The 18,115-nt window shown below is 38.8% G+C and overlaps 1 protein-coding gene across 3 annotated transcripts in view; it reads left to right on the forward strand.

Annotated features, from left to right (window-relative positions):
- The window catches only part of CEP152 (centrosomal protein 152), a 95,104-nt gene continuing 76,989 nt past the window's right edge, over positions 1 to 18,115 (forward strand). For 2 of the 3 annotated variants that reach the window (XM_032856554.1, XM_032856556.1), the window contains exons 1-6: positions 1 to 183; positions 5,793 to 5,886; positions 14,653 to 14,756; positions 14,976 to 15,048; positions 15,129 to 15,407; positions 16,530 to 16,695. In XM_032856554.1, the coding sequence (XP_032712445.1) occupies positions 5,800 to 5,886; positions 14,653 to 14,756; positions 14,976 to 15,048; positions 15,129 to 15,407; positions 16,530 to 16,695 (709 nt within the window). In that variant the 5' untranslated portion in view covers positions 1 to 183; positions 5,793 to 5,799. Of the gene's footprint in view, positions 184 to 412; positions 637 to 5,792; positions 5,887 to 14,652; positions 14,757 to 14,975; positions 15,049 to 15,128; positions 15,408 to 16,529; positions 16,696 to 18,115 lie in introns of those variants that run through there. The other variant, XM_032856555.1, reaches the window with a different exon arrangement.

An 18,115-nucleotide genomic window follows, 5' to 3' on the forward strand; every position in this document is an offset into this window, starting at 1 on the left:
CCCAGCCAGCTTTTAGCCGGGGATTGAAGGAGGCGGCTGCTCCTCAATGGCCTCGGCACCGCTGGGTTCGGTTGTGACGAGGAAGGAACGAGCGGATTAGAGTCCTTGGGAAGGGGGTTTGTTAGAAGTCTGTCTTCGGCGGGGACTAGGGTTTCCCCGTAGTGGCAGCACCCGTGGCCTCCGGTGAGTTTCGCTTCTCGGCTGGGCTTGGAGCTGGGGTTGGAGGAGGTGCGGGGTCCTCGGGATTCTGGCTGTGGCTGCCCAAGGGCTCACCCGCCGCCCCCTCCTCAAATCGGGTGGTGGTGCACTGTCCGCAGGTTGCAGGATTCCGGCTTTGACTTTGAAGTGTCAGCTAGACCCCAGTTTCTCCTTACAAGCGACGTGTGGGAAGTCCCCCCTGGCCCCCTGCAGGCTGCGGGGGAAAGCCTGAGACCCTATCCTGGGGACCCCCGCTGTGGTCACCCTGGCGCCGCGCCTGGCTCACAGTGGGTGCTCTGTACACGTGTGTTGACCGAGTGCATGTGACGCTGGCAGCCAAAGCCAGCAGCCCCAAGGCACCCCGTGCTGGCACTCTACAGCTTCGCTGTCGCCGTATCTATTTGTTGTGCTGTAGGTGACGCCAAACGGAGTTCCTTGGTAAGGCCGCTGATTGATTCTGTTGTTCAGCTGTGGGTACCTACTTGCTGCATTCTTCAGGCACCTTGACTCGGTTTGTCCAAGCTGCTGTCATTAGCACTGATGACAGATTGTCATCATTTGTTCAAACGTCTAGTCTCTTCTCTACCAAGTCCTGTTGAACTTTGTAATCTTGAACAGTGCATGGTGAATAATTGTTGAATAAATAACCAGGCCTCTTAAACTGATATTGCACGTCTAAAACAGGCTAGTGTGTTCTGGTTATTTTCCTTGTAGAAGGGAAGCTAGCATGTAAGCAAGTAAGTAGAATTTCCTAGCGCGTTTATAGACCAACCCCCTTCCTGGCACTTAGCCTTTTTTATCTTATAGTCGTGAACTTGAGTCTGATTTAAGCTGAATTTGACCATATCCTTCACAATGCATGGCAATTTATATGCACTCCCTAGATACGTAAATGCATACAACGAAGTGAGAGGTTTAAATGGAAGCCATAAGAAAAGTATAAGAAATATAGTCTGAAAGTGCAGAATCCTCTCCTCCTCCCTAGGGCAACAGGATTGGGAGGGCATCTTGAAGGAGGAAGCGTTTTCATCCCAGAAGAGGTATTAGTTGAAGTTAGGTTTCCCACAGGCAGCGTATTCACCTTTCTTGGATACACTGAATGCTGTTTACCTCTTCTGTAGCTGCAGACTCTTGTTCATAGGTAAGAATGTTACAGTAACAAAACTAAAATGTAGTGATTGGTACATGGTGCTAAACACTTCATATTCATTATCCTGTGAATCTTCATAACCAATCTTTGAAGCAGGTACTATTTTTACCCGCATTTATTTAATGAAAAAATGGAAGCAGCGTTCTCAAACGTGCACAGCTGATAAATAAAAGAGCTAGAATTGAGCCCAGGTTGTCTGAATGAGTGCCCTTATTCTTAACCACTTCCAGAGGTATTGAGTTCTTTCTAACTGAAAGTCTTCTGTGAAATTTCCCTCAGCTGCCCTTTCTTTTCAGTCAAAGTTAATTTGTGCTTTATACTCTCCTCTATTGCGGAACATATTACAATGTATCATGGTAACTCTTGATTTATATCATTGTTTCTCTAAGGGACCCTAAACTCCCCATGGCTGATACCCTGTCTTAGATACATCTAGGATATAAACTGGCACACATTAGATGCCGAGGAAAATTTTATTGAAATAATGAATCCTAGAGGGTGGCATGAATGTATCATATTCATTCAACAGATTCTTATTGTGTGCCTGCCTTGTGCAAAATGTGGAGGACATGCGTTTTAACTCTGCTTTCAGAGAGCTTATAGGTTTTTGGATGAGACAAAAGCAGTGCTTTTGGTTTCTGATATTTTGTCCAACTAAACACTCATTGGTTTTTCCTCTCATTGCAAGGCGGGCAAAGAAAACATAAAGAGTAACTACAAAATGAGTACTGAGACTGAGCCCTTCTGATCTGAGTGTTAAAAACAAACAAAAACAACCAAAAAACCCGAACATAGTCTTATTAATAGGTTCAGAAAAAGTTATCTGGGGAGAAAGTATTAACTATTTTTTTTTTTTAAGAAAGTATACAGTACACTTATTTTGTGTCTTGACTGTTTAAGGATCAGTCAGTAAATACAGAAATATGTCATTATTTCTCTTATTAGTATAGTATCACCAAATTTATTCAAAAGTACTTTTACTAGGACAAGTGTTCTTTTTCAATAAACTCATATGGTAGTTTTCAGGATGGTTTTTGCAATTCATACATTTCACCAGCAATTCATATGTTTCACCAGGAATTCATGAGGATATCTCTTTCCTACAAAATAGGTGTTTTAACACTAGGTGTTGTTAACTTTTTTTTTTTAATTTAGTGGTTAAAAATCATTTCAGTGTTTAAATGACACTGTGAATTCTTCATGAGCTTACTTTTAAGTTAATTGAATATTAGACACTTTTTTAAAATGAATTGTCAGTTGTCCATTTTTAATTAGGTTGTCTTTCTCATTTCTTTTTGAAAGCTGTATATTGGGATTTTGTCATGTGTTTTGCAAACATTTCCTTATGCGTTTTATCTTTTGACTTTGTTAAGTGTGTTTTTTCATACGTAATATTTGACTTGTCAGTGATGTCTTTTGCCATATGAAAATTTTATTTTTTGTGATTGTTTCTTTCAAGTTTTTCTTTCATGGCTTCTGGGTTTACGGTCTATTTAGTTTTTCTTATGAAGCAATCTCTTTTATTCTGAATGTTATGGTAAAGTCTCTGATAACAGTGATAAGTAGTAGTGGTTAATAAGTTGAGGAAAAGCATTAGCTTTTATTTAAAAATTTCATTAAAATACTAATTATCTATTTATCCACAATAAGGTTATCAGATTTCTCTTTATGCCAAAGTAGTTTCTTAAGGTCTCCAGTAGTTTGCACTTTTGAGAAGGAAAACTTATTTGTATCTTTTCTTCCCCAGTCTAGAGAGACTTTAGTCTTTTCAGATATTTGCAGATTTCTTCAATGACATTGGGTTAAAAAGCCATTCAAAAGCGATACATTTTGGTCTTTTACATTCTCTTCATTTAAAAATGAAAATACCTTGCAAATTTCACCATTTTCTGAGAAAAAAAGTAGCTCTTTATTTAAAATAGCTGTATTGGGGTGCCTGGGTGGCTCAGTGGGTTAAAGCCTCTGCCTTCGCCTCAGGTCATGATCCCAGAGTCCTGAGATCCAGCCCAACATTGGGCTCTCTGCTCAGTGGGGAGCCTGCTTCCCTTCCTCTCTCTCTGCCTGCTTCTCTGCCTACTTGTGATCTCTCTCTGTCAAATAAATAAAATTTTTTAAAAAAATAAAAAATAAAATAGCTGTATTTAGCAAAAGGCTTTTGAAATCTTGATGTTCTTTTCCAATATTCAACAGGAATTGATGGCATGTTAGTGAACAATTGAAAAAAAAAACAGCCCTCTCCTTTCTTTTACCTAATACAGGAGAAATTAACCCAAATCCATATTCTGGCTTTATAAAATACAGGAAGAGGTGGAGAATACTGTAAATACTGTAAAATACTGTAAAGAGGTAGAGAATTACTGTAAATACTGTAAACTTCTGGTGAAGCAGGAAAGATGATTTCTGCCTAGAGAATTCAGGGATGTCCTTAAAGTCTTTAACTCCTCCTTTAAGGAGCCAGGATTTAAATTGGCTAGTATTTTCATTATCTGTTGAATTCTATAGACTTGGTGTTCACTTGAAGTAATTAAAAAACCCTAGAGACATGGGGTTGTGTGAGTGTTTTCCCCTTACCATTTCAGCTATATTATAGGCTCTTTACATTCAGGTCTGTAACTAATGCAGGTGTACAAGAAGGTTCTCGTAGCTGTTGGATGGAGACGAGGTTTAGATTCCCTAAACTTATGTATTTTCCCTCTTAGTGAAAAAGTGCGCATTTCCCTTCCTCCTTTCAGCTCTGGCACAAGAATAGAAAGGAGCAAGTCTGGTCTAAGAAACAGAAGCTGGAAGAGTTTAAGTTGATGCAAGGGGTTTGAGCTGATGAGATGAAAGGGATGCACTGGGTGTAGGGACCAGAAAGAGGGTTAAGGAAGGTCGACTGCAAAGTACAGTTTGGACAAGAAGTGTAATTCAGTCCTTGAAAAACAAACAAAAACTTGATGTTTGGGGATTTTCAGCATTAAAATTTGTGTTAGTCTAACACCATATTTCATCTATTCTAAAGTGCTCATTTTCTTTTTAGATTTTAATATCTACAAAGTTAGGCTGCAGTTTAAAATTAATGATGTGTCATAATTTAATTGGCCACATCTTTTTCTTAGTGGTACAAATGGAATGGTGTCATACAATCAAAGGCGTGTTAGATCTGATGCAGTGGAATATCTTTTGCTTGTAGAGCTGTCGGCTTACATAAAAGTTTTCGTCACAGTTCTCAGCTGTTAACACGAGGAAGCTAAGTTCTTTATGGTAAAATGTATTTGTATGCCTGGGCCTGTGCTTCTTAATTCACTTCCAATTTAATGGCATTTTAGAGCCCGAAAAGTGCAGGGAATGAGTTGTGGCTCAGGCTCACATCAAAGTGCATTTCGCTGGCATGCAGAGGAGTGGAGTGAAGGGAAGGCAGTATTAGGCTGGGTAATTGATGACGCCTGCCTACTTTTTTGTTGGGATTCTTTGGACATTTGAAATTCTGGCTAGTCACCATGTAGCATCGATTCCTAAATATAATTCAGATCATCAGCAGGCTTTTGACTGTAAGTACTTGAAAACCCACCTCCTGCTGCTGCTGCTGCTGCTTCTACCACAGCAGTAACCACTCTGCAGAGAAATTCTGCTGTTGCTTTTGGAATTGGAACTCTACATGGTACAGCTTCACACTCTTCACTTCTGTCTTTCCTGAGTATTTTTTCCTTGAGCCTGATTTTATCAAGCAAAAGAGCAGGACATTTAACACTGACATTTTTGTCATGTGCTACACAGAGTTGAGCAGATCGTCAAGGTTTTCAGGTGGCAATCATTAACTCGGCATTTAGTGGGTCTCTTTTTGTAAAACACGACGTTTGGATTTGTGATACCGAAAGGATGAACCAGTTTGTGGAGGTTACCACCTTTGCCATATCTAATAAACAAAATTAGTAACTTTGAGCATATTCTTAAAATTTTTAATAAAATAAATTATTTTATTTTTATGTGTGTGAACAAAACTCTTGCTGTTTTAAGTTATATGTTCCAGACCATGAGAAAGGTCTAGTCACAGATTTATTAGCTTTTTGCATTTTTCTTTTTTCTTTAAGATTTTATTTATTTATTTCAAAGAGGGCTACCAAGAGAGCACGAATAGGGGGTGGGGGAGTAGAAGCAGGCTCCCTGCTGAGCAGAGAGCCCAGAGGACCCAAGGCAGATGTTTAACCAGCTGAGCCCCCCAGGTACCCTGCATTTTCCTTTTCTTTGAGTTACTGTCATACAGCTATTTTCTGTGAATTACAATTAATTTGTCAGCGTAGTCTTTATATTTGGAATACTAACCATTTGCTATGCATGAGTTACATATATCTTTTCCCTGGCTGCTGCTGTCTTTGTGTGTGTGTGTGTGTGTGTGTGTGTGTGATCTGTGGTGTCATTTGGAGAGACTTTATGGGATATTTAGAAACCAAGTGTCTTTCCACAGGAACACCATGTCATTAGATTTTGGCAGCGTGGCACTGCAGACACAAAATGAAGATGAAGAGTATGACAAAGAAGACTATGAAAGGGAGAAAGAGGTAGGTTACCCAGAGAAAAGACTCTAAACCCAATCTTAAAGTGTTATTTCCTGATCAAAATGCTATCTTCTTGTGTCCTTTTGAAGGAATTTATAATTTTTTTGTCACCCCCTAAAACCTGATCAGTATTTGAACTTTTAAAAGGTGGTTGAGGGGCGCCTGGGTGGCTCAGTGGGTTAAGGCCTCTGCCTTCGGCTCAGGTCATGATCCCAGGGTCCTGCTCGGCAGGGAGCCTGCTTCCTCCTCTCTCTGCCTGCCTCTGCCTGCTTGTGATCTCTGTCAAATAAATAAATAAAATCTTGAAAAAAAAAAAAAAAAGGTGATTGAGCGGAATGCTTCCTTTTTTGAGACAAGACTAAAACATAGTAAATGGTTTGATTCTTTAAGGTCTTTTCATTTAGGAGGTAGTGGTTGGTTTTGGAGGCAGAGACCTAGTTTCTTGTCGTTTGGAACTTTGCCTTGAACAATTCCAGCAAGGTTCTTTGCTTCAGGTAGCTTATGTCCTTGTGGAGGCAAGCAATAAGCAAGTAAACAGATGAATAAATTAATTCAAGTGACTGATAATTTAGCACTGATAAGTGCTAAGGAAACAAAATAGAGTGAAATTAATGCAACTGGTGAGAGAAGGCCTTTTGGAGGAGGAAATGCCTGAGTTGAGACTTGTCTCATGAGAAGGAACAGCCATGCAGAGGCCTAAGGAAGAACATTCCCAAAACATGCAATGAGTGTAAAGCACACAAGTGGGAATAGACCCTGTATATCTGCAGACCATCCAGAAGGCCGTGGTGTGGGGATTGTGTAACCATGGGGTGAGTATGGAGACAGCGTGAAGAGGTAAGCTAGAGTCAAATCAGTGTATGTAATGGGAAGATGTTTGGAATTTATTCCAGGAGCAATGGGAATTCAGTGGAGGATTTTAAGCAGGGAAGTGATGTCTGATCATGTTTTTAAAGATCTTACTTTCTGCTGTGTGGTGAAAGACGAGGAGAAAAAGAATAAGAGGAGAAGATTATATTTTAGATACATAAATGAGTTTAACGGAATTCCTGGCACAGAGTCATGTTCAGTAAATGGGGCCAATAGTAGTAGTAGCAGTTGATGAAAGTCAATTTATTAGGATCGTGTTTAGTTTGAGTCACATTTCTTTCTTTCTTTTTTTTTTTTTTAAGATTTCATTTATTTGACAGAGAGACAGCAAGAGAGAGAACACAGGCAGAGGGAGTGTGAGAGGGAGAAGTAAGCTTCCCACTGAGCAGGGAGCCCAATGCGGGGCTTGATCCCAGGACCCTGGGATCATGACCTGAGCCCAAGGCAGAGCCTTAACAACTAAACCACGCAGGTGCCCCTTGAGTCAGATTTCCTGATTGCCTGTGATGATGGGCTTCTTTTATAGAGACTATGCTTGATATGATCCATTTTCTCATCTATAAAACCTTTTTAATCATTACTGTGAACTATCTGTATCAACAGGAAGCAGGGAATAGGGTCAGTTGCCCATGTAGCTGGCAGTAGAGTTCGGGTAGAACTAGAAACTGGCAGCTTGGTGGATTTTTGTCCATAGACATTTTGTCTTGTTTGTGCAGTGTTCTTAAAGTTCAATCTATAGTTAAAGATTAGAAAATTTCTTGTAACAAGCCAGAGTTTCTGGCTTGTCTTGAAACATCCTGCACCCTGGCCACATGTGCACATGGCAGCAGGCAGGCTGGATCTGAGCAGTGGCTGTCCCTTCCCAGCTGGCCACAGTCCTCTCACACCGACATGGCCTTATTCATGTGAACTTAACAGCTTTGCTCTTGTCAGTCCTCTGCCAGTTGCTGAAGCATTGGCATTTATGACCCTGAGTAGGGTTTCTGGATTTTGACTGGGTCCTTCACAGCAATTGTTGTGGCAAGGATGGAGGTGAGGATTTTCTGTTACTTTGTGAACTCACAGCATGAGGTCTTGATGACCCCAATGGCTTTGGATAGTTCACTGGAATTTAGCTACCAGGATTCCTGAGGGGATCAGTTTAAGTAATTATTATAATAGACTTTAAAGAAAAAGAAAAAATAATCTGACAGGTGATTTTTCATTGGAAAAGATATTAGATCATTAGGGTATTACAGGAACTAATTAGAAGTGTATTTTGTGGTGAAAGTTTTAAGGGTGACATTAGTAACTTTAAAAGAGGCAGTTAATTCTAGGTATATAGAAAATAGCCCTAGGGATCATTTCTTGGTAGGTTATAAGCTGGGATAGGGAATTTCCAGAGGAAAAGGAGCTCTTAAGAAGTGAAATACCTAAGAATGAGTGTTTCTAGCAGAATGGGAGAAAAGAATGTACAGTCAACTTGACTCTGACATGATTATGTATTGTGTTAATAAAATGTATTTTTGCCTTTTTTTCTTCTTTAATTGCTTCAAGGAAAGAAGTGAGATCAGAGGCTAGAGGGTTTCAGATTTTCACCAACAAAATTCAGGATTATTCATAAAATTAGACTTACGTGTATTTTGTCACTGCATGTTAAAATGATAAATTGGTTAATCAAACCTAAGTTTGTTTGCATATCCAGAGACCATTTCAACCTCCTCAAGCTGTCTGACCTTGCCGTAGCAGAACATTTCACAGCCTTAGGTGGTTAAAGAAGAGTGGTCTTCCTGCTCCCTTGCTGGTAGCTTTGGGATTGACAACTGGGTTATAAGTGTTAGTAGTGGCCTAAGGCATATTGCTTTCTCTACTTAGTGAATCACTTGGTATTCAATTTCCTCATGTAGGAGGAATGTCTGTATCCCTAAGGATGTACTATAGGGCCAAGCAGGACGTATCTGACTCTCGGTCTACCCTGCTAAGGATTTGTGAGATCCTCTCTCTAGAAATGTTAGAGTAATCCTGATTTTGACCTTCTGGTATGAATGGCCAGTTGCTAAGTTTAATTTTGGTGCTTTGGGGGTCAGTTTGAATTTTGTCCACACTTGCCCCTAAGTCAGTGAATAAGTCACAGTCAAATTCTGACTTCCTTGCCATCCCAGCAGCAGCTCTATAATTATGATCTTGCCTTTTCCATTTCTGTTCTCTCCATTGTTTGCATTGAAGAGCGAGGGAAGAAAGTGCATTTAATCTTTGGAAGAGGAAATAGTCACCTCATTTAGTAAAGCGATTGAATATTCAGAGGACATTTAGACCAGTGGAATCTCAAACCACATGATTAGACCCATATTTTGAAAAAAAACTCCAAGATTTTTGCAGAAGAGTCTGGCACTACAATCCTTTCTAAAGTCCCTCAGTTCTAAATGGTGTAATGGTAAAGTTTGGGCACTGTTGGCCAAGGCGTAGCAGAGAAGTGTACAACCCCCAACCTCACCTAGTGTTTCACCCCAAACTCCATTTTCTACACAGTAAACAGGGCAGATTAGGGTGCAGATGAGTGAGGACCATGGATTTATGCGGTCACGTCAATTAGTATTCATCTCACTCCTATTTCTCATGACATACTGGAGCACACTACTTTCTTATGGTACCATTTGAGAATTATGGCTGTAGTTATCTTTGCTACCAAGTAGACCTCATCCAAAGTATTCTAGGCAAACTTTTCCTTGGAAAACTGGCCCAGAGAAGAGGAATTCAAAAGTTCTTTTATTAGCTCATTCATAATGTAACAATGTGATTTTTCAAAATACTTTTCACTTAAGTCAGCATGCTTTGTGATCACCGTGGGATATTACAGACCTATAATTGTTGTTGTTATTGTGATAGGAGTGAAGGTCCAAAGTTATTGGTGAACCCACAGCTTAAGATCTTTCATTTGGGATCTTCTAGTTTGCTGGAGTATACACATACTTTTCTGCAGTCTCCCCAGAAACAGCTCTATGCTTATTGCTCACTTCTAGGTATGATACTAGCAGAAGTACTAGTTATCTCTGCTGTCAAGGTAATACTTTAGTAATGATCAATTTGAAGCCAGGAAAATGATCTTGAGTAGAAACGTATGTGGTTTAAGTAGCAGATGGCGGAGAGAAGCTCACACCTGGCCATGCTGATAGGAGTCCATTTGGTTTTTATATCGGTGCTTCTCTAATAGAATAATAGAGCTCATTTGAGCTTCAAATCCTGTGTTTTTAAGAGGTAGGGTTTCCCATTGCATAGCCTTTCTCCTACTTTTTAATTGCCTTGTTTGATGTAATTATAGAAAGATTTTTGACATTTTGTCCCCACTAGAGGGAGTTATGAAGCTAGTATTTGTTTACATTTTATGATATTTGACTTATTTAGTGGCATTTTCTTGTCATCACCAGAGAAAAAGAAACAGATGGTTTAGTAATTCACATGGTTGATGTCTTTTTTTTTTTAGCAATTTCTTATACTTGATCTGGATTGTGCCTTTTGAATGTTTCTCAAAACATACAGTTTTTCAGAGACTGTCACGACGGGAACACAAACATTACTCTGGCTGACTGTAGCTCAATTGTATACAAACAGGTACAAATAAGTGTCTTCCAGTGACAAATGAAATGTCTTGTAGAAGAAAATTGGAGTGAGAATGGTGAGATTCAGGTTCTGCTGCCGGCTCTGGGGCTGTAACTCTCTTCGTTGGGCTTGCCCCTCACCTTCTCTGGGCCTTGGTTTGCTCCCTTTTACAAGGCCAGATTTGCCTGGGAGGAGCTCCGGTATTCCTCCCAGGCTTAAAGTTCTGTGTCATTTGTGGGGCAGCCAGTACTTGTCTAACAAATGCTGCCATATTTCTTTTTCAGATATGGGGCAATCTAGATACAGCCTTCCCCACTAACCTAAAATTTAGTTTAACTAATGGAATGGTTTAAAAAAAAATTCTGCATGTAATGTAATTCATAAACTAAAGCTCTGGCTGCCCAGTTACTTGGCCCTTTAGCGTTCCCATACTGAGCCTTTGCAAGGAGGTTTTTAACTCAGCTCTTATGTTAAAAGGAAGATTCTCTTGACTGTATATCCACGAAAGCATTATTTAATAATTTATATTGTAAAATATCAATCTTTTCAGTAATACTTATGAGGTAACCTGTTCAAAAGACATATGAACATTGGTTACTCCATTTGCTGCTGCTTTTCTCCTGGGAGATGTATGGTTTGTAATCCGAGAACTCTGGCTTTCATGAGTATTGAAGATCATAGTCTCCGGAGACTGTGTGTTTAGTTAATTTAAGTAGAAAATCCTAACAAAAGGTTTACATGTTCTCTGTTTTACATTCCCCCTAAACATAGGTGTTTTGGATGTTCTTCATGGGTTATTGCAAAGTATTTTGCTGTTGAAGTTCTTTGAGTAAAATGCCCTCAGTTTTTTTCTTTTTAGGGAAGAAACCTATCTAGTAAAGGTAGAGGGAGTTTACTGAAATGCATTCTAAACCATTCCATAGAAGTGTTAGCAATGGCAAATGATCTTGTTTTCCCTAGCAAGGTATCTGTTTAATTATTAAACTCCGTTGACACATAAGAACATCCCACTGAAAAGATTGCATTTGTGACCAAAAAGCAGTCTGATGAATTTGAAAGTAGTGAGTGGAATTAAGTGTCATTTATAAAGATTATTCTCTTTGCCCATGAATCTCTTTGGTAGCCAGGTGAATCTTTAACAAGGAAAATTTATGGTTTATAAAATCCTATACTTGGTAACATGCCAAGTTGATCTGATAATTCTGTATTTTATGGTACAAGGTTCAATGACCAAAAGCAAAATCTGTTTGACAGTGTATATGACAAGGGCACACTTTGGTCCTGGGAATGGAGGGCTTGGGGAAGGAATTTGTTCCTGAATGGCTTTATGAGGCGGACTCACCTCATTTAGCTTCTCTTGGTCGTGAGAGTTATGGGAACCAAGGAATATGGCCCAGCTATGCCAAAGAGCTTCATGGAGAAATTTTTTTTTTTTTTTTTTAAAGATTTTATTTATTTATTTGACAGAGAGAGAGAGAGAGATCACAAGTAGGCAGAGAGGCAGGCAGAGAGAGAGAGGGGGAAGCAGGCTCCCCGCTGAGCAGAGAGCCCGATGCGGGGCTCGATCCCAGGACCCTGAGATCATGACCTGAGCCGAAGGCAGAGGCTTAACCCACTGAGCCACCCAGGTGCCCCATGGAGAAATTTTTTGAAGGTGAATGAAATGCTTTCAAAGTGTTAGCATATATGTAAAATATTTTATAAGAAACTAAATACTATAGGAATGATTTTGCCAATTGATAAGTTCACCTGTGGTTCCAGAAACATTTTGATGAACTTATTGCTTATGCTTAAATTAATTTTCCTCTCTGGATGCCAATTTTGTAAATTTTGAGGAGTCACAAAGAAAGCCACAAGAACTGCTTAGTTATCATACAGCTTTTTCTAGGTGAGAGGAAAAAAATGTACTGTTCAGATGTCTCTCTTAAGGTTCCCCTTAATTGTAAGGCCATGTACTTGAACCTCACGGAAGGTTTAGAAGAAAATATTCTTTCTGTACAGGACTCTTTACTTGATGCAAATATAAGAGATTTATTTTGTTATTTTTCTCTGTGTAGAATGTGGGGATAATCTTTTTCCATAAAGGAATGATGCGTAATTATAGACAAGCAGGTTGGACCACTTTTAAAAGACCTCATGTATTTTTTTTTAGTGAATTTTGTGTCTTTCTCAAATCACTTGGTTACCTTTCACTTAAGGCACACATGTGGTATACTAATATTTTGATGTGTTCTGTTTAGCTTTTGATGATTCTTTTGTGTTTCTTATTCTTTATATCTTTGGGTCATCTATGATATGGCTAATTCTCAGAATGACTTCAATTACCCAACATGAGCAGGTGACCAATAAATCAAGGTCTTGGTTACTAATATTAATATCAAATAAATTTTGAGGTGAAGTTAATTTTTCATTGGGTTAGAATATTTTTCTCTTGTTTAATTTTTAAAGAATGATGGATCAAGACAAACCTTTTTTTTTTTTTTTTAAATAATAGTGAATATTAGAAATATATGATATATGTGAGATCAAGGAAATATCCCCCTCCCCTCTTCACATACCCCATTTCCATTCCCAAATTTGACATCTCCAAAACCCAGTTAACAACTGGAACATTCCTTTGAGACCTTTCTTAAAACAATTTTTTAAAAAAGTGGGCTCCATGCCCAGTGTGGAGCCCAGTGCAGGGCTTGAACTCATGACTCTGAGATCAAGATCTGTGCTCAGACAAAGAGTTAGGTCTTAACTGATTGAGCCATCCATGTGCCCCCATAATATTTTAACTTTTCACATATGTATTTGCTTTCAGAAGGCTTTTGATTGTAAATGTAACACTCAGATATATTTTATAGCTACATTTCATTTCTTCTAAAATGGATAAAAAAAAAAAACTTGCCATAGACCAAGGAGCATCTCATTCCCCCCCCCCCCCAGGTTTTACAGATTATTAAAATCTTTAAAATTCAGTCATTGCAGGATGCCTGCGTGGCTCAGTCAGTTCAGTGTCATGATCCAGAACCCAGGATCCTGGGATAGAGTCCTGCACTGGGGTTTCTTGCTCAGCAGTGACCCTTCCTCTCCCTCTCCCTGCTGCTCTCCCTGCTTGTTCTCTCTCTCTCTCACCAATATATAAATATAATCTTAAAAAAAAAAATCACTCATTGCATAACTTGATGGGGTTCATTTATTTATGAACTGCAGAGGACTCAGTCAACTTGTTAATTTAATGCTTAATTTTATTTATTTATTTATTTATTTAAGATTTTATTCATTTATTTGACAGAGATCACAAGTAGGCAGAGAGAGAGAGAGTGGAAGCAGGCTCCCTGCCGAGCAGAGAGATGGATTAGGGGCTCCATCCCAGGATCCCGGGATTGTGACCGGAGCCGAAGGCAGAGGCTCTAACCCACTGAACCACCCAGGCGCCCCTGCTTAATTTTAAAGAGAAGTCATAAGCAGCCCTCTTCTTTTCAATAATATTTGAATATTCTGATGGCTATAAGTTTTAAAAGACAATATATTGGGAATTGAAGAAAGTCATTACAGACACCAAAATTCAACAAATTAGACAATTCATTCATCTCTTAATCACCGTTTATCTTGAAACAATAAACTTATCTAGTTTTAAAGGTAGAAGAATGCTATAGATGTGATTTATCTGCACAAAAATTGGAGAGTGAAGTCAAATGCTTTTATGTCAGGTTTGGAGTTATGCTTTTGAGAGTGCTCTTGGTAGAAAACTGAGTCTTAAAACTCCCTTTTTACTCAATTGTGTTAGCAGAGCAGAGTATCATATATCTTTTCATCCTTGGAATTAGATGGCAGTCTGCTAAATTAGTCACTCTCCAAAGGGTTTCTATCACATTAGTAAAGCATTTAAGAGCTTCTGGGCCACCTGTTGCTGCTGGTACTACTGTTCTTGCCACCTGGGCACAGCGGAGTTGGCTGCTTGGATCCCAGGGGAATGTGTGATTGTCAAGTCCCCAAGGTCTGATTACTGGGAGAACAGGATTCTGAGACTCAGGTCTACTGCATGATAACATAATATCATGGTGATTATACCATTACCATGAGTTGCTGTGTTTCCATAAAGAAGGTTTAAAGTTCTATTATAATGTTAAGTGTATTTAAGTCTAAGACTTCTGTAGAAAAAAAGCCTTCCAGAATAAATCCTGATAATTTGTGTGGAATTTCAAACAGTTATTAAATGGAGAAATTAGGACTGTCACTGACTTCTCAAGTCAAAGTCACTCACTGCAAGGCCGCTTTGGTTTGGCCCCTCTTGTCTCCATCAGTGTGATATTGACGCTGACTTTCCTGTCTCAGTTGCAGCAGTTACTCACCGACCTGCCGCACGATATGCTGGATGATGACCTGTCCTCGCCCGAGCTCCACTATTCTGACTGCAGTGAGGATGGCACAGAGGGAGAGTAAGGACCTGAAGTCACTTGCACTCATATGTTCCGATTCTATAAGTCTCTTTCTTTTGATTCTCTGTAGGCAATAATGGATACAGTTGTAAAATTGTAGACTAATTCTTAGAATTTTAGGTGATAGAGGGAGAACATGTTAAAATCTTGAGGCTCTTTGTGAAATCTGTGTCCGAGTAAGTGATGGGCTCTAAATCTAAAGTATTGATTTTTCTCAAGACTGCATCGCTCCGAGCAGTTGGAGGTGAATTGGTGTGAGCATCCAGTGCTGCCTAAGTCTCAAAGTGTGAATGTAAGTATCTAAAGGGTAATGACTTCGGCAAGGGTGGGAATAGATCTTAGTGCCTTTGTTTCACTCTTGTTATCTACTAGGACTATAATGAGATTCGGGATGTGTATATTGGAGAGAAAAGTAGCAACGGCTGGGAAGACAATCCAAGTAAAAATGACAACCAGCATCCTGGCTACCGTCCCAAAGAAGGTGGAGATGAAGGCGGAAGTGGTTATAGTCCTCCAAGTAATTATGAACAGACAGATTTATATCACCTTCCTGAAAACTTTAGGCCATATATCAATGGTCAGAAGCAGGAATTTAATAGTCAACCAACCAATGTAATTAAATTTTCAGATCCTCAAAGGAATCATTTCCAGGTATTATAAGAACTTGACTTTCAGGAATTTGTGTGTATGTCTGCACACATTTGCTTGTATGTGGATGTGTATATTTAAAAAACGTATGTAGGTGCAATGATAAGCTTTAAGTACAAAAATCCCTGAGAGTGCTTTTATTCAGGCTCGTGCTGAATTAGTCATGCTGTTTTCTGTTTACGATCTAATGAATCATGGCCTTAAGTTCAAATTTTAAAATAGAGGCTTTACAGAAACAGTTAAAAGATAAAAGTTAAGTTTACTGAAGAAGAACCATCCTCATTTACTGCTGCTTCTGGCTTCTACCACTTCACCATGCTTCAGCGAGAAGCCATGTTTAGGTATCTTGGTATAGTTTTAAAGTGGCCAATCTACATAGACCATCCCATTTAGTTACTTGATTTTGTAGCCCACCACCTTGATAACAAATTTTAGGTTGAATACTTCAAAGCTGTTATCTGTTTTGAGGTGATACGGTAGTAGACAGGATGAATGCTAAGGAAATAAAGGTCGTTCCCTTCTTTGCTCCCCCGGGGAAGTTTATTAATGAGCTAAGGATATAGGTGGCTCAGATATAGGATGAGCTTAGGATATGGGTAGCTGCTTCTTGGACTTTGAGTGACATTGATTTTGCCAGTAGCTTTTATCTTTTTGCCAACAGCTGTTCTGTGTCACCCAATGACAGGATGACTTTTTCATCCTTTTAAGATGATCATTTTCTATCTCTATGGAATATTAACTATTCTGCAAATGTTAGTGAATATTTATTATATACGAGGCATGTTCTTGCTATTGAATATGTACACTCTTATGTTCTCAAGATGTTGGCATCACCTAAATCATTCTTACTTATATACAATCTTACTGGAATTCTTGAGTGTTATTTATGTAATTGGACCCATTGTATGCTCAGAAGTACCATTAAGATACATAAAATTATATATTATAGACTTCTAATTAATAGTGTTAAATGACTAAGTGGTATTTTTAAGCTAAGATATATGTATAAAGTTTGTAATTGTACCACAATTAAATTTCCTAACAAAATCGAGGTGTCTAATTCAGATCATTTTCAAAGAAAAAGCCAAATCCTGATTGTCAGTTTCATTTATCATCTTTTGATAGCAATTTGTTACATCACAAGGTCCCAGTTGTCAAGCTTTGGAACCATATAAAGTGACATATAAACCTTATCAAGCTTCTGCACAGAGTAATGACTCCCCAGCCCAAGAGATAGCAGGAAGTGACACATTTGAAAGCCTGCAACAACAATTTTTAGGAGCTAATGAAAGTAGGTATCAAGTTTATATTTATTTCTTAATAACAGAATTAGTTTTGAACACTGGGCATACTCAAAAATTGTCATTTTTTCTTAAAGTATGATAATGGGATTGTGGTTGATTTTTTTTTTTTTTTTTAAGTTCTGTTATTAGAAATCCAGAAGTGTTTATGAATAAACTGATATGGAGTCATGGATTTACTTTAAATAATATGTTGTTGGGGGTAATGTTAGGTGGAGATCTAGATAAAGCAAGACTGACCATGAGTTTGTAGTTACTGATTCTGGGTGGTGGGTTTATGGGGTTCATTGCCACTCTACTCTCTACCTTATATATTTGAAACTTACCATAATAAAACATTAATAGTTCTTCTCAGCTGCATATTTCAGTTGTTCTAGTTGTTTAAGACTTTTCATTAGATACATGTTTTTCTTACTGAAGTCTAATTTGGAAAATGAAATTGAGTTTTCTCTTGAAACTTAGATTTTTTTATTACTATATAGAAATGTAATTCAGTAAGTTAGCCGTTATCATCTTAAGGTTTTCTTTTAATTTTTAGACTTTTAGTGTAGTAATTAGGTAACTCTGATATGCAGTACTTAATATCCAGAATTTAAACTAGGGTTATCTCGGGTTTAGTCATGTGGCATTTACGAAAAAAATTCCCTTTATATGCCACATGTATAAATATGAGAACGAGAGAAATGTTACTGGAGAGTTGGGAGGAGATGAAACACCCAAAATCAAAAGCCAGAACTTAGGCTGTGACTGACCTGAATGAGTGTTTCCTACATTTAACTTTTGTTGTCCTACTCTCCAGCATGTGAAATCGCTTCCAGTTATTGTGCATATTGAAGAGCCTGGGTGACTCTAGAGTGTGACAGCAAGGTGGTGGTTTGTTTCACATTTAAGAAGCAGGGGGGTATGTCATTGGCTGTTCTGGGCTTGCTGGGCTCCACCTAGAAGACTGGGCTGCCCGCCCTAACTTCAGAGCACTGCTTGTGACATAACACACACACACGTGGGCTGCAGGAGAGCTATGGGGGAGGCCAGACCTCACTTCCCCGCAAGGAGTTGACAGCAAATCAGGGTCGCCTCTCTTTGTTCAGGAGGTTTTATGCAATGAGGTGAGGGGGTGGACAGCATGGGTGGCATAACTGATTTTAGGCTGAGTTAATAAGCATCACACCAGTGGCCTGATATCTTGGTATTTGCTCTTTCAGTTCTACTGTGTTCAGTGATGTTTGTATGTCTGGTCTTTCTGTGTAGATAACCTACGTGACTCTCTTAAGAGTCTGTGTTTTGATAAAACACAGTTGATTTATTTTTTGTTTAAGTTACACATTTGCCTAAATTAAACATTTGGAAGTTAATTAGGTAACTTAATGGTACAGTAGTGCTGAATTTTAGTGATTTTAGCTTCTTAGCCAC

The sequence above is a fragment of the Lontra canadensis genome, unplaced genomic scaffold, assembly GCF_010015895.1.
Source record: "Lontra canadensis isolate GAN:19392208 unplaced genomic scaffold, GSC_riverotter_1.0 scaffold12, whole genome shotgun sequence".
NCBI classification, from domain to species: Eukaryota; Metazoa; Chordata; class Mammalia; order Carnivora; family Mustelidae; genus Lontra; species Lontra canadensis.